The sequence below is a fragment of the Somniosus microcephalus genome, chromosome 19, assembly GCF_052327205.1.
Source record: "Somniosus microcephalus isolate GS21.2 chromosome 19, FLI_Smic_1.0, whole genome shotgun sequence".
Classification (NCBI taxonomy): domain Eukaryota; kingdom Metazoa; phylum Chordata; class Chondrichthyes; order Squaliformes; family Somniosidae; genus Somniosus; species Somniosus microcephalus.
Window position 1 is genome coordinate 22,025,450 of NC_141005.1, and position 15,734 is coordinate 22,041,183.

Below are 15,734 nucleotides of genomic sequence, written 5' to 3' on the forward strand. Positions count from 1 at the left end.
AGGCAGCATTGAAGGCAGTGTAGATGAAAGCATAACATTACAAAGGGATATTGATAGATTAAGTGAACGGGCACAACTGTGGCAAATGGATTTCAATGTAAGCAAATGTGAGGTCATCCACTTTGGACCTAAAAAGGATAGAACAGAGTACTTTCTAAATGATGAAAGGCTAAAAACAGTGGATGTTCAAAGAAACTTGGGGGTCCAGGTACATAGATCACTAAAATGTCATGGACAGGTACGGAAAATAATCAAAAAGACTAATGGAATGCTGGCCTTTATATCTAGAGGACTAGGATATAAGGGGGTAGAAGTTATGCTGCAGCTATACAAAACCCTGGTTAGATCACACCTGGAGTACTGTAGCAGTCCTGGGCACCGCACCTTAGGAAGGATATATTGGAGGGAGTGCAGCGTAGGTTTACCAGAATGATACCCGGACTTCAAGGATTAAGGTACGAGGAGAGATTACACAAATTAGAGTTGTTTTCCCTACAATTTAGATGGTTAAGGGGTGATTTGATCGAAGTTTTCAAGACACTAAGAGGAACAGATAGGGTAGAGAGAAACTATTTCCACCGGTTGGGGAATCTAGGACTAGGGGGCATAGTCTAAAAATTAGAGCCAGACCTTTCAGGAGTGAAATTAGGAAACACTTCTACACACAAAGGGTGATAGAAGTTTGGAACTCTCTTCCGCAAACGGTAATTGATGCTAGATCAATTGTTAATTTTAAATCTGAGATTGATAGCTTTTTGTTAGCCAAAGGTATTAAGGGATAAGGGCCAAAGGCGGGTATATGGAGTTAGGTCGCAGATCAGCCATGATCTCATTGAAAGGCGGAACAGGCTCGAGGGGCTGAATGACTTCCTCCTGTTCCTGTGTTCCTAAGAGACTGATTTTTATTCCGCGCTACCAGCGGTTCTGCCTCTTACTTGTTGCGAGGGATGCAATCGCAACTGAAGTCAAAACTGATGAGCAAATACGATAACAAAATACTGCGGATGCTGGCAATCCAAAATAACAACAGAAAACGCTGGAAAAACTCAGCAGGCCAGGCAACATCCGTGGAGAGAGAAACAGTTAACGTTGATGAGCAAATGTTGCTTTACATCAGAACACTGCCGCAGTAAAGTTGCCACCCATCCATTTTTGAAAGAGGAGGCCCTTTATTTTGAAATAAAAACAGAAAATGCTGGAAATACTCAACAGTTCAGGCGGCAGCAGTGGAGAGAGAAACAGAGTTAACGTTTCAGGTCGATGACCCTTCGTCAGAACTTTATTTTGAGTGGGGGGGGGGGGGGGGTGGGGGGAAGGAAATGTAAACCAAAACATGAAAAGTCAAAATAAACAGTGTTCAATTTTTCTTTTCATTCACTCCTGTGTCATGATGTAGAGGCATTTTTTTTGTGGTCAATGAATGTAATGGATTTACTATGTAATTGATGAGTTGTATAAGTACTGTTGTACTTGAATGTTAAAGTAAGAAAAAGGACAACAGGTAATACCAAGCAAAAATGAAGAGTTACTAGATTGCCAATAGGACTGGCGTAAAATTATTTTTCACTATGGCTTACCTGTTCTGTTAATATTGTTGATTTTTCTGTAAAATTGACCATTGCATTTGTACTGTTAATCCTAAAGCTGTTTTATAAGGCTTTGTTTTATTATGGCTAATGAATGTAATGGATTTATTATGTAATTGATGAGTTGTAACAAGTATTACCATATTTAAATAAAGATGTAGAGGCATTCGGTGTTGAGATTTTCACTCAATGTTTTTGGCCTCCTCCTGATTCTTGTGAGTGGCAGGCCTGCGCTGACGCCATCTCTGTGCGCCGGTGTGATGACGCGGATGGGCTGCGCCGTTGCTAGGGGCGGGGCGGCGGCGATGACGTCTTTCCCCCCGCGCCGCAGCCTTGCGGTATTCGTTGTCCCGGCCTGAGGGAAGCGCGGGGTGGGAGCGGCCTGAGAGAGAGTGTGAGAGCCCGGGACAACCAGTCACTCATCGTAGAAGCGGTAATATCCCAGTGTCGTCCCCTTGGCGGAGAGCAGCGGGAGCCCACCCCCAGGACAGGCCGGGAAAGCGACCGGAGGCCGGTGCGGGAGGGAGTGCCGCCCGTCACCATGACATCCCGAAGGTGAGCTCAGCCGGCGGGGAGGGGAGGCGGAGGTTGGGGCCACGGCTCTCTTGGGGCACTGTGTGGGAACACCATCAACCTCTCCCTGATAGCGAGATATGGGGGGAATGAAAGGCAGCAGCAGCCCCTTCCCCCCCCCCCCCCCCCTCCTGAGAGGGAGCACTGACAGGAAGGACAATGCACTGATCACCTGGCCTGGGGTCAGGAAGCCTGAGCGGGAGGGAGGGAATGTCAATAATGGGTCCTGCCAGGCACTGAGCAGAGGGACAGCAACAGGCGTGCAGCTCCTGGGCACAAACCTTGTTGCACATCCTTCACTGAGCTCAGGTGTGTTACACCTGTAACTGCAAATTATGTGCCAAAGGTGGATATGCTGAAGACAGGCATTGGATTGGTGAATGTGCAGCGCTAAAGGTAGCTGAGAATGCACCCAGGACAGTAAAACTGAGAGTGGGTGAGCACGTCCCCATAAGCAGCTGTAAGTGCCTTCAGGCACTCCATAAATACAGGTGTGTCCAAGGACTGGAGAGGGTCCAATGTCATTCTGATATCCAGAGACAAAAAGAGATGTGAATTAGAGGAGTGAGATGGTGAGATGTGCCTTGAAAATGTACTGGGGTTCTTTTTCTTCCAGAGCTTGGAATTTTCTAAGTTATGTGAAGGAAGGTACTTTAGCAGTTTATAAAACTTCCTGATGTAAGCTATATGATCAGGTAACTAATAGGCAAGATTCTTGACATTTGAGGGATCTGGAAATAAATAGCATTGAATTAATGCAATTAATGTAAAATTGTGCTTGATGCAGGGAAATATGTAAAATGAATGTGTATACTTCAGGGCTAATTTACGCAAGTACAATGATTTTTAGATGCAACTAAGTGTATCCAGTCACTGTGTGGCAATTGTTTGATTATAAGGTTCTGGGGTGCACTTCAAGGTTATTTGGTCAAGGTCGTGCAGTTTATTTTGTATATTTAGTCTGAAAACCTAGATAGCTCCTTTTTTATAGAGTTAGATAATTGCGTGCAGTTTTTGATAAAGGACATTGATTAACTAGCTGGATTGTAGTGAAGAGAAGCAAGAATGATTCCAGGGCTTAAATTGTGCGATGAGATGAATGTAGTTAAACTTATCAGCAGAGAAAAGAAGATTGAGATAAGACATGATCAGGGTCTTTATAATACCTAGAGGTAGTGGATAGTATGGAATGTAAGCAGCTTATATAGCTTAATCTAGGACTAGAAGGCAAAAATAGAAAGTTAACAAGACTTCAGTGAGACCAGCGGTTTGAAGGATCATCTTTTCCTCCTGTGTCCCAGCAGGTCAGTAGATATGTGCCGTAGACTCCAGTTCAAAGCAGTTAATGCCATGTCAGCTGAATTCCTTCAAACCCAAACTGGATGACAGTTTGTGTATGAAAAGTTATTGGAATAAGTACAGACAAGGATAATTGTACACTCTACAAAACCTTAACTTCAGGCCATAGGAGTGTCGTTTCAGGAGTGCGGCCCGTTGAGTGAGTAAAATAATTTTCCAGTCAATTCTTGGATATTTTGTTCCTTTGCTGCTGGCGTCAGGATGAAATTTCAGTTTTTACTTCTTGGAAATATTGTCTGTGGTTATAATGAACTGCCACAGGAACTTCAATGAGGCAGAGCCTTAACGGCACAAACCGTGTGTGAGTGGAAGTTGTGGGGTTGATTCAGTTTTTAGCATTTGCACATTTCTGTAAATGTGGTACAAAACAGACCCACCCTCGTTTACTGCGAACTGACACCCAGATGTGGCTAGACACAGGAAAGGACAGCATGAAAAGATATGACAGTGCATGTTATTGTATGTAGAGAGACGTGACTGAGCAGATGCAACATCCACATGTTACTGTAGAGAGACAGCAGATCCTGCACAGAGGGAGAGAGCACTGAAGAAATGATGTTGAGGCAGCCAGTGTTGATAGGCAATTCAACCATGGGGGCATTTTGGTTGCACCCAATCCAATCCACAGAGATGCAGTTTCCAGCAGGGTCATTGCACGACGATCAGGAGCAAAAGCCATGACCGATGTCTTTTCCCAAACCAAAAAATTTTTTACATTTATATAACACCTTTCACGACCTCCAGATGTCCCAAAGCGCTTTACAGCCAATGAAGTACTTTTTGAAGTGTAGTCACTGTTGTAATGTAGGAAATGCGGCAGCCAATTTGTGCACAGCAAGCTCCCACAAACAGCAATGTGATAATGACCAGATAACCTGCTTTTTTTTAGTGATGTTGATTTGAGGGATAAATATTGGCCAGGACACCGGGGCTAACTCTCCTGCTGTGCATCAAAATAGTGCCGTGGGATCTTTTACGTCCACCTGAGAGCAGACGGGGCCTCGGTTTAACTTCTCATCCGAAAGACACCCCCTCAGCACTGCACTGGAGTGTCAGTCTAGATTTTTGTGCTCAAGTCTCTGGAATGGGACTTGAACCTACAACCTTCTGACGCAGAGGCGAGGGTGCTACCCACTGAGCCACGGCTGACACACCTGGGTGTTGCAGAGGGGGAGGAAACACAGCACTGAGCAGAAATAGTAGTCGCATGTTATTACTGTATATAAAGAGACAGACAGCCGCATCAGTTGGATAGAAACAGTACCTGAGCATTAGTAAGAGAATGCACGAGCAGATATGGCAGCTTGGGTTATTGTAGGGCGAGCACAAGACAGACACGCTGCGCAGGTGGAACTCTTGTATGTTACTGTTGTGCGAGAGCAGGCTGAGCAGACATGATGCCCAAGTGGTCATTATTCATGTGTGTACTTTGACAAGATTCAATAGTAGCCTTCAAAAGGAAATTGGATAAATACTTGAAGGAGAAAAAATTGCAGGGATATGGGGAAAGAGCGGGGGAGTGGGACTAACTGGATTGCTCTTCGAAAGAGCTGGCGCAGACTCGATGGGCCGAATGGCGACCTCCTGCGCTGTACTATTCTATGATTCTCTGTCGAGAGGATATTCAACAGTGGGGAGCATTACTTCCAGGCGGACTCACTGGTAGCAATGGGCATTTGAACTCTGCCAGATTTCAGCTTCCTTACCCAGGGGTACTGAGGCCAGTTTTAGCTACCACTAGTGCAGCTAAGATTGGTTAACTCTGTACCGATGGGCGATCAAACCTGGGACCTACATGTTTAGGCTCAGTTCCACACTGGATAAATTCAGTCAGCCATTGGGATTCTCACCGAGACTTTGTTTTAAGTTGCGTAATAAATTGATAGAATGCAACTGGCGCTGAATGCGGAAAACCGTGTTTGAGTGAGGCATGATGTGGGTTTTTAACATACTGAAAGGCAGACGTTAATATGGGTGTAAGCAGTTTATTTAACCTAAGCTGTGATTGGGGCACTAGCGAACGTGACTATAAAATTCACTCCTCAAGCAAGACTAAAGATTTCTTTCCCTGTGAAGTAGGCTCCTACCAAAATGAATGAATATTGGTTAAAAATATTTTTTACGAAGAGGTGACCAAATAACTGGGGGAAAACTTGATGGAAGATGATTATAGGAATATATAAGATCCATTTGCGATCATGGGAAATATGGTCAGTCAGGGGATGGTGGTGGTGGTGGTAAATTATCTAACATAGTGCCATTTTCATTGGATTATCTGTAACATGAAACGTGTCTGAGGGAGAGAATTAATGGTAGTGTATCTGAAATTTTCTTCAATTACTAGCTTGATTAGGGCCAGCTCTACAGCGCAATGTGTTTGAAAAGACACACATGGTTTCCAAATGTCTTTTTTTTTTCAGGTGGTTTCACCCCAATATCACTGGAGTGGAGGCAGAAAACCTGCTGCTCACCAGAGGGGTCGATGGGAGTTTCTTAGCTCGACCGAGTAAGAGCAATCCTGGTGACTTCACGCTTTCAGTGAGGTAAGAGAGAGGTTGTTGATATGCAGAGCAGATCCTGTCTGTCAGTGGGGAGGGGTAGCCCTGACTCTGCATAAACTTGACCTTGCTGTATCGAGGGACTCTCCTTGATTGGTGCAAATTTGTCAGAATGCTTTTAATTACAGATTGCAGAGAAAGAAGGTTTTCATCCCAGCAGTTGGCGTTTGAATCAAATCCAGGTTCTCGCCCAGTATAGCATCATGTCTCAGTAGCAGAATTTAAGGTGCAAAATAAAACCCCAACGCTGCTTATTTTTCCTGATTGGTACCACACGCTATTCTTGGGTGGAGAGCACAGGAGACTGCCCTGCTAACTGGCGAAGGCCAGTGTCACAGAACGCAGGTCCAGAGGTGCAAGGGCTGCCTGAAGTGATGCAAGAAAGCCACAAGAATGGTGCCAAATGTGCACTCTGTTTGGGCCATATAACTGAGTATGGGTGCAGTAGTGTAGTGGTTCTGGACTAGCAACCTGGAGGTTGAGAGTTTAAATCCCTTCGTTAAATTGAATTCAATAAATCTGGTCATTTGTAGCTAGCGCCAGAAAAAATGACCATGAAAGCTGGCTCACTAATCTGCGTCAGGAAGGTGGGGTGGTGAGTGGAGGAAGTCGCACTACCCCCGCCTAGTCTGTCCTACATGTGACACTATTCATAAAGCCTTCTGCAGTGGCCTAGCAGGCCTCGGTTCTATAGACAATCTCCAAAGCAACTAGGGGTGGGTAATAAACGTGACCGTCCCAATGTTGAGAATATATTTTTAGTTGAAAGTAGGTGTCTGGCAATTTTATATACTTTGTAGTCTGTTCACACAGGCAGAGCTATTTTTCAGAATAAAGGTCTTTTCCTTTTTGACTTTCCTGAAATTTGCACTCTGTGCTTCTGTGCATATTGCATTTTAAAGGAAATCTACCACAAATTTTTCACCGTCAATGAACTACTTTTGAAGTGCTATTAATGCTAGGGAAATGTGACAGCCAACTTGTGCATAACAGGGTCCACAAACAACATTGGGATAAGTATCCAGTTAATATGTTTTGATGGTGTTTGGTTGAAGTGTGAATGGTGGCCAGGGCACTGGAAGAATTTCCCTGCTCTTCAAATAGTGCCATGGGATCTTCGCCATCCATTTGAGCAGACAGATGAGACCTTGGTTTAACGTCTCATCCAAAAGACAGCACCTCCAGCAATGCAGTAGCACTGAAGTATTAGACTAGATCATGTGCTATCAGAGTGGGGCTTGAGCCCACGACTTTCAGTCTGAGGTGGAAGTGCCACCACTGAGCTAAGCTGACACTGACTCTGGCAAGGACTCTAATAGTCATGTTCAACAGTAACATTTGTTTCTAAATGTGCTCTTGTACAAGGACAGCTATCAATCCATGTATCATACACTGGACTTGGTTCTTTCCGTCCCTTCTCTTTTCTCTCCCCCCCCCCCCCCCCCCCAGTTTTCTCATCTTTATTGCCACTCTCCTGAAGCTTGTGGCCTATGCTGGACTTTGGTTTCATGGATGAGCAGCTCGTCTAGGAGGCCATTTTACATGTGAGTCTAAATGATGAGAAGTTGGCAGTTCTACCATAGAGAGCAATGCAACCAAGCCTGATTCTGTCTTCTCATGGCATCTACTCATATAGACAAGTTAATGATCAGAAGTGTTTAGAAGTTAGTGATCAGAAGAACCCTAAGTGTTTAGTTTACCTCCCTAGCCTAGAGGAGGCCATTTATTCACTCTGTTGGAATAAGACAAATTGCACAGCTTCCTACTCTTAACTGATTCTTTCCATAAGCACATAAGAAATAGGAGCAGGAGTCGGTCATTCAATATGATCATGGCTGATCTTCTACCTCAACTCCACCTTCCTGCCCTATCGCCATATCTCTCAAGTCCCTTGGGGCCCAAAAATGTATTGATCTCTGTCTTGAATATACTTGACGACGAGCATTTACAGCTCTCTGGGGCAGAGAATTCCAAAGATCCTCAAAACTCCTGCCTTCCCTTTTTCTTCCAGTTTACAGGCTTTTAAAACCCTAGCTTGGCCTCACCTAACCGCTGCTCCTTGATTTACCTCATTTCACCCTCACTCCAACTTTGGTTGTGTCCTGTGCTATGTCTCTACCACATTTCTCATTTTAAAAGATTGGGACACCGCCACTGCTGCTGCCCGGCTAAGGTCCACCAATTGCACACCGACCGGGAGTGAATCCCGGGACGCCTCGGTACAATACTGAGGATTCTGTTTTCTAAACCTGCAATATCCTTTTTATATCTCGTGGATCTCTTCAATTCTGCAATGATTGCTTGTAAGCTGTTGCAATTTCTAATCCTTTCCGTCTTGTTGAGACTTTAGTGTGTATTGTGGAAAAGGTACAGAAACAAATTATTTCGATTTTTAGGGTCATGTGGAAATTTTTGGTGATTTTCCCCTCCCCTTTTTCAGCCTGTTGAGACTAGTTTTCCATGATGTAGCATGCACTACATTAAAGAAAGGTGGATTCAAAGCCAATCTCAGCATGGAAAACTGCAATAAAAACAGAAAATGCTGGCAATACTCAGCAGGTCAGGCAGCATCTGTGGAGAGAGAAACAGAGTTAACGTTTCAGGTCGTTGACCCTTCGTCAGAACTGTCATTGACCTGAAACATTAATGTTTCTCTCTCTACAGATGCTGTCTGACCTGCTGAGTATTTCCAGTGTTTTCTGTTTTTATTTCAGATTTCCAGCATCCACGGTATTTTGCTATGGAAAACTGCATCTTGGAATGTGCCTGCTAGTCAGGATGTTCCAAATAGGTCCCCCTGAGCAATGCTCCTTTTGCTGTCCTTGGGTAACTTAGTTTAACCATCTCCAGTATTAAGGTATTGCAGAGGTCTGTGGTATCTTTTGAATAGATTAACTCGCATTCAGAGCCTTGCATTGCTGATCTTAGTTATGCTCTCGGGAGATAGCAAATGCTGCCGTGGAGGTTCATCTGTCTCCACTTCACCTGTTTCACTCTATGAAGCATAAAAAGGAGGACCTGGAGTTAGAAAATGGCGAGTGTGGCTTGCTCCCAAGCCTCTCATGGTGGCATTAGCGAGACACGGGAACCATGTGATCCTAGGACAACTCTTCTGCAGTATTTCTCTTTCGGTAACCTTCCCTCGGCGACGTGCTGGCCACTATCTGGTGCCTCCTTATAGTGGTGAAGCTGACATTGCATGCCGGGGGTTGGGGGGTGTCAGACCTGTGCTTGTATAATGCACATTGATGCTCTGGTACTCTTGCTTGTTTTTGCACCGTAAGGCATGAACACCCATGATTATAGTTGTTGAAGGGAAGCGTTGGCAGAGAACCTGAACAGGTCACTATCTCTTTCAGCAACAACAGCTTGCATTTATAGAGCACCCTTAACGTAGTAAAACATCCTAAGGTGCTTCACAGGAGCGTCATCAAACACACTGAGCCACATGAGATATTAGGACAGGTGACCAAAAGCTTGGTCAAAGAGGTAAGTTTTAAGGAGCATCTTAAAAGAGGAGAGAGGTGTTAAGGGAGGGAATTCCAGAACTCGGGGCCTAGCCAGCTGAAGGCAAGGCTGCCAATGATGGAGCGATTAAAATCGGGGATGGCCGAATTAGAGGAGTGCAGAGATCTCTCTTGGTGGGGGGGTGGGGTCGTGGAGCTGGAGGAGGTTACAGAAATAGGGAGGGACGAGGCCATGGAGGGATTTGAAAGCAAGGAAAACATTTCATGCTGTGGAAGGAGGGGAAAAGAAAATTTGTTCTTAAATAAATAATCTGGTTGTGACTTACGGTAACCCACTTTGTTTTGATCTGATAGGCGAAATGGGGCAGTCACGCACATTAAAATTCAGAATACGGGTGATTACTATGATTTGTATGGAGGGGAGAAGTTTGCTACGCTGGCTGAGCTGGTGCAGTACTACATGGAGCACCATGGACAGCTCAAGGAGAAGAATGGTGACGTCATTGAACTGAAATACCCGCTGAACTGTGCCGATCCTACCTCCGAGAGGTAAGCCCGGTCTAGTGCTGAACCCTGTTCACAGCAGTTTTTGTTGAAAATGAAGACTCTTGAGTTAACTTGCAGGTGCTTTTGAAGCTTGGAATTAAACCTTGCTTTGGCGCCAAATGTGTTTGTCTGGAGTGCTTGCTTGGCTCCTTTTGTCATTCATTGTAAAATCAGCTATTCATTTTTAGTAATGCATTTCAGGACTAAGGGAGCGAATTATAATCTGCCACTAACTGTTGGGTGCATCTATTTGCAACACCATATTTCTGATTGGTCCGCTTGGAAGACAAGACCAGATTTCTGATTGCTCATAAGTGCTGTTCCTAAGGTTTCCCTGGAGTTTGTAGCTCTGGATTGTTGTAGCTTGGACTGTGTTCAGGCTGGAATCTTGTGTGGGAGCAGAGTGCGGCAAGGCCAGAGCGCTGAGCGGGTGCACTAGTGGACACAGGGCTGATAATGGCGGTGCCCAGGAGCCGCACGTGATCCCCGCACCGGGCCAGAGAGCGCGAGAGAGGTGGCAGAGTGAGCAGGGCCCCGACACCACCAAACCCCAAGACCGCAAGATGGGCAAACTCGACCGGGTGAGCAGGACTTTAAACATCTGGGCCTGGGCGGGTTTCTGTCCTTGGCTGATTCTTGCTGGGTTTGGCCGCTGTCCGGATTCCCCCAAACAACTGACCCTCCTTCATCTCCCGAAACTTCGGCCTAGTGTCTTGAAGCCCCGACCCCGCGGCTGCAGCGCCTGAGTCTAGTCCCCATACTCAGTATTCCACCCTGAAGCCACGGCCTACTGTTGAGGCCCGTGCCCGCTAGTGATGGACTGTCGAGCCCTCCGGTGCGGATGCGCAGCCACAACGTCGGTGCACATGTGCGGTTCTAGCGGGGTTGGAACGGTGTTTAGCGCCACCCCCCCCCCCCCCCCCAAAATATCGGCGCAGAAGACTGTGCAAATAATCAGAGTGCTAACTGTTTTAAGCCAAAAATGGCACCCGCACAGAATAGGTGGTTATTTCTGAGAGGGCAGGGGGTTGGTATGGGGGCTTCCCCACCCCTGTCCAATTCATAGACGTTGATGTGATTGTGTCATTGTATAACACTTAATTGAATGAGACTCTCACCCCTAACCCACTGGAGCACTGATCATCTTCTGTTCCTGCTCTGGCTGCCCAGCACTGCCATTTGCTGAGCGAGCAGTCAGAAGTAGGAGTGGGATTCCTCCCTGTTTTTGTTTCTCCCATTCTTCCCCATTTGTTTGTGTTATGTGCTGATTTACGGCCGTCCAGTGTGATCATCCATTATTGAATGGCGGAGCAGGCTCAAGGAGCCAAATGACGCACTCCTGCTCCTATGTCTTATGTTCTTATGTAACTGAATCAATGTGAACTCGTTCTGGAGCGAGATGAGGGGGGGATTGAAAATGTTTTGATTTTAAAGAGTTTTCTATTTTTTTGATGCCACTTTCCTTTCTGTTTATAACTTCTATGCAAATAAACTGGAATGATTCCAGGAAGATGAGAAGGTCCCATTCACTTCAAGAACAGTTATTATATTTGCTGTATCTAGATGTGGGGAGTGTGGGAAATAACACTGTTGTTTCTTCCTTTTAATTCTTGTATTTTAATTCCTTTATTCAGGGTGCGGCGGTGTAGTGGTTATGTTACTGGACTAGTAATGCAGAAAAACCTCAGTTCCAATCACACCAAAGCAATTTGAGAATTTGAATTCGATTTATAAAAGAAAAAAAGCTGGAATAAAAAACTGGTAACTAAAAGTGACCATGAAGCTGTTGGATTGTCATAAAACCCAACTGGTTCACTGATGTTGTTTAGTGAAGGAAACCTGCCATCTTTCCCCCGTCTGGTCTATGGGTGACTCTAGCCCCATGCCTATGTGGGTAATTCTTCACTGCTCTCTGAAGTGGCCTGGTTTGCTAGTGAGCCACTCAGTTGTACAAAGGCAACTTGGAATTGGCAATACATGCTGGCCACCATGTTCCCCGTAATTTTTTTTGGGCTGTCGACCCTTTTAACGGGCTGCGTGGCCCATTCAAAAGTCCACGCATGTGCAGTTATTTCACTTAAAAGCTGGCTCGCCAGCTGCATGGGACCCCTGGCCACACATCTCAAGAATGAATAAAGGGGGGGAAAAAAGTCTTACTGCACTAAATACATCAACTGGGGCTGTGATTCATTGGGGTCAGACAGTACATTTGTGCGGTCATCGAGATAGAATCCCAAATCTAACAACCCAGCTGAGCATTGGCCGACCTCATTGCACAGGAGCATCCATGTCAGGGAGTGCCTACCCTCGACAGAATGGCTGTGATGCACCATGTGGCGAATTGAGAACTGTCCTGCATTTGTCATCCCATGGCACAGCAAACCAGCCCACACAGTTTACCAGGAGCTCTGCAACAGGAGTGATGTGACAGTTTTTAGCAAAGAATAATACATACGCATGTTTCTTAAAAGAAGTGACCAGTTAATGTGTTTTAGTAGTATTGGCTAGGACACCAAGAGAACTCACCTGCTCTTCTCCGAATAGTGCCATGGGATCTCTTGGGTCCACTTGAGAGGGCAGACAGTGCTCTGCTTCAGGCTGTAACCGGGACCTGGGGGTTGTGCCTCAGTTTAAAGTCTCCTCCAAAGGACAGCACCTCAGACAGTGCAGCACTGAAGTGTCAGCCCAGGTGATGTTCTCAAGTCTCTGAAGTTTGGCTTGAACCTTCTACCACTGAGCCAAGGCGGACCATGTGCTAACTACTGTGCATTCTAGTCTGCTGACCTCACCTTTTCCCCCTCACAAATTAGGAGAAAAAGGTGACTTTCCCCTCTTTGGTCTTCTCATGTGGTGCAGTGTATCCTAACTGAGGTGCGATTGGGCGACCACCTTCCTCCTAGTGATCTGTCAATGCTATTGTGACTGGTTACCACGATATAAGCAAAGACTCATCCTCTGATTATTTTCCTTTTTTGCTGTGGGAAGTTGCCTATCCTTCACGCGTGCCAGGCGCCTCTGAGTGGCATTGCTTGGGATCAGCCTCTCGATACACCCCACAGTGCCAGGGACTCGCCTGTTATAGTATTTTATAATGGAATGATTTAGCTTCTGAAACCAGCTTTGTATAGGATATTATTTTTGAGGTCTGAGGAATCCGCTCTTGGGCTGCCTTTAATATTGAGCTCTATACTGAGACTTGAACTTGCCACAGTCATTGGTTACTCCATAAACTGACATTGCTTCAATTGGCCTAATAACATCTTATTTTCACAAAAGGTGGTTCCACGGGCACCTCTCGGGAAAAGAGGCAGAGAAGCTGCTGACAGAGAAAGGAAAGCCAGGAAGTTTCCTTGTGCGAGAGAGTCAAAGCCACCCAGGAGACTTTGTCCTGTCTGTGCGGACTGGGGACGATAAAGGGGAAAGCAGTGAGGGCAAACCGAAAGTCACTCATGTAATGATCCGATGTCAGGTAGGTGACATTTAGCGGGATCACTTCGTACAACAAATGTTAGCGTGGCTCTTTCTGCCCTTGCAGTTATCTGGGTATTGCCTTGTGCAATTGTAATCGATGCTGGGAGATGTGCATTGTGATAGTGCTGCCATTAAAAGGTGCACTTGTGCATCAAATTAGAATTTTAAGCATTTAGTAAATTCACGTTTGTCCATGATGCAAAGTCTGTTTTAAGCTCAGTGTGCATTTGAACAATTGCACAAAGTGTTGTGACTAAGGTATTAATGGAGTCAAAATTTGGACTCTAACTGTGTTACATGATTGGAACTGCTAAATCTGTTTGTAAAAGTTGCAATCTTTTTGGTGAACATAAGAAACAGGAGCAGGAGTCGGCCATTTGGCCCCTCGAGCCTGCTCCGCCATTCAATAAGATCATGGCTGATCTGGTCTTGGTCTCAATGCCACTTTCCTGCCTGCTCCCCATAACCCTCGACTCCCCTATAGTTCAAATGTCTGTCAATCTCCACCTTGAATATATTCAATGACTCCGCCTCCACAGCTCTCTGGGGTAGAGAATTCCAAAGATTCACGACCCTCTGAGAGAAGAAATTCCTCCTCATCTCCGTTTTAAATGGGTGACCCCTGATTCTGAAACTATGCCCCCTAGTTCTAGATTCCCCCACGAGGGGAAACATCCTCTCAGCATCTATCCTGTCAAGCCCCCTCAGAATCTTATACGTTTCAATAAGATCACCTTGCATTCTTCTAAACTCCAATGAGTATAGGCCCAACCCCTTCATCTCAGGAATTAACCAAGTGAACCTTCTCTGAAGTGCCTCCAATGCAAGTATATCCCTCCTTAAATAGGGAGACCAAAACTGTACATCGTACTCCAGATGTGGTCTCACCAACGCCCTGTACAGTTGTAGCAAGACTTCCCTACTTTTATACTCCACCCCCTTGCAATAAAGGCCAACATTCCATTTGCCTTCCTAATTACTTGCTATACCTGCATGCTAACTTTGTGTTTCATATACAAGGACCCCCCTGATCCCTCTGTACTGCAGTATTTTGTAGTCTCTCCATTTAAATAATAATTTGCTTTTTTATTTTTCCTACCAAAGTGGATAATCTCTCATTTTCCCACATTATACTCCATCTGCCAAATTTTTGCCCACTCACCTAGCCTGTCTGTATCCCTTTGCAGATTCTTTGTGTCCTCCTTACAACTTGCTTTCCCACCTATCTTTGTATCATCAGCAAATTTGGCTACATTACACTCGGTCCCTTGATCCAAGTCATTAATATAGATTGCAAACAGCTGAGGCCCCAGCACTGATCCCTGTGGCACCCCACTAGTTACAGTTTGCCAACCTGAAAATGACCCATTTCTCCCGACTCTGTTTTCTGTTAGTTAGCCAATCCTCTAACCATGCTAATATATTACCCCAACCCTGTGAGCTCTTGTCTTGTGCAGTAATCTTTTGTGTGGCACCTTATCAAATGCCTTCTGGAAATCCAAATACACGACATCTACTGGTTCCCTTTTATCCACCCTGCTCGTTACATCCTCAGAGAACGCTAGCAAATTTGTCAACCACGATTTCCCTTTCATAAAACCATGCTGACTCTGCTTGACTGTATCATGGTTTTCTAAATGTCCTACTACTACTTCCTTAATAATGGACTCCAGCATTTTCCCAATGTTAGGCTAACTGGTCGATAGTTTCCTGCTTTCTGTCGCCCTCCTTTCTTGAATAGGGTTTAATTTAGACTGTATATATTATTTGCTAGTGGTACAGGAAACTCTCATTTAAACGGCACCTAAATATCCGGAATTCTCTATTAACCGGCAAAATTCATACTCCGAAAACAACACCTCAATAACCAGCAATGTTGCCGAGTCCGAGTCTCCCACGGTGGCCGAGTTAGTCAGTGGGAGTAGTTCTCCAAACTGCCACTACTCGGCTTCTTGGCGCTGTCAGAAGTCCGAACGCCTCAATAACAGGAGTCTGACTGTCCCGCACTGCCGGGAGTACCCAATTACTGTATATTGCATATTTCTTGATTTTTTTATTTTTGTTTGTTAAAAATAGCCTCGGTAGATAACTCTCTCTGCCATCCGGAATTTTTAATCAGCCAGCGCCATCCCGGTCCCGTTGGTGCCAGATACCAAAGAGTTTCCTGTAGTTAA

General features: G+C 45.3%; 1 protein-coding gene across 2 annotated transcripts in view; it reads left to right on the forward strand.

Annotated features, from left to right (window-relative positions):
* Window positions 1-1,836: 1,836 nt before the first annotated feature.
* Window positions 1,837-15,734, forward strand: part of ptpn11a (protein tyrosine phosphatase non-receptor type 11a) — a 56,610-nt gene continuing 42,712 nt past the window's right edge. Inside the window, exons 1-4 of one of the 2 annotated variants that reach the window (XM_085961363.1) lie at window positions 1,837-2,141; window positions 5,939-6,061; window positions 9,898-10,092; window positions 13,366-13,558. In XM_085961363.1, the coding sequence (XP_085817489.1) occupies window positions 2,128-2,141; window positions 5,939-6,061; window positions 9,898-10,092; window positions 13,366-13,558 (525 nt within the window). In that variant the 5' untranslated portion in view covers window positions 1,837-2,127. The remainder of the gene's footprint in view (window positions 2,142-5,938; window positions 6,062-9,897; window positions 10,093-13,365; window positions 13,559-15,734) is intronic. The other variant, XM_085961362.1, reaches the window with a different exon arrangement.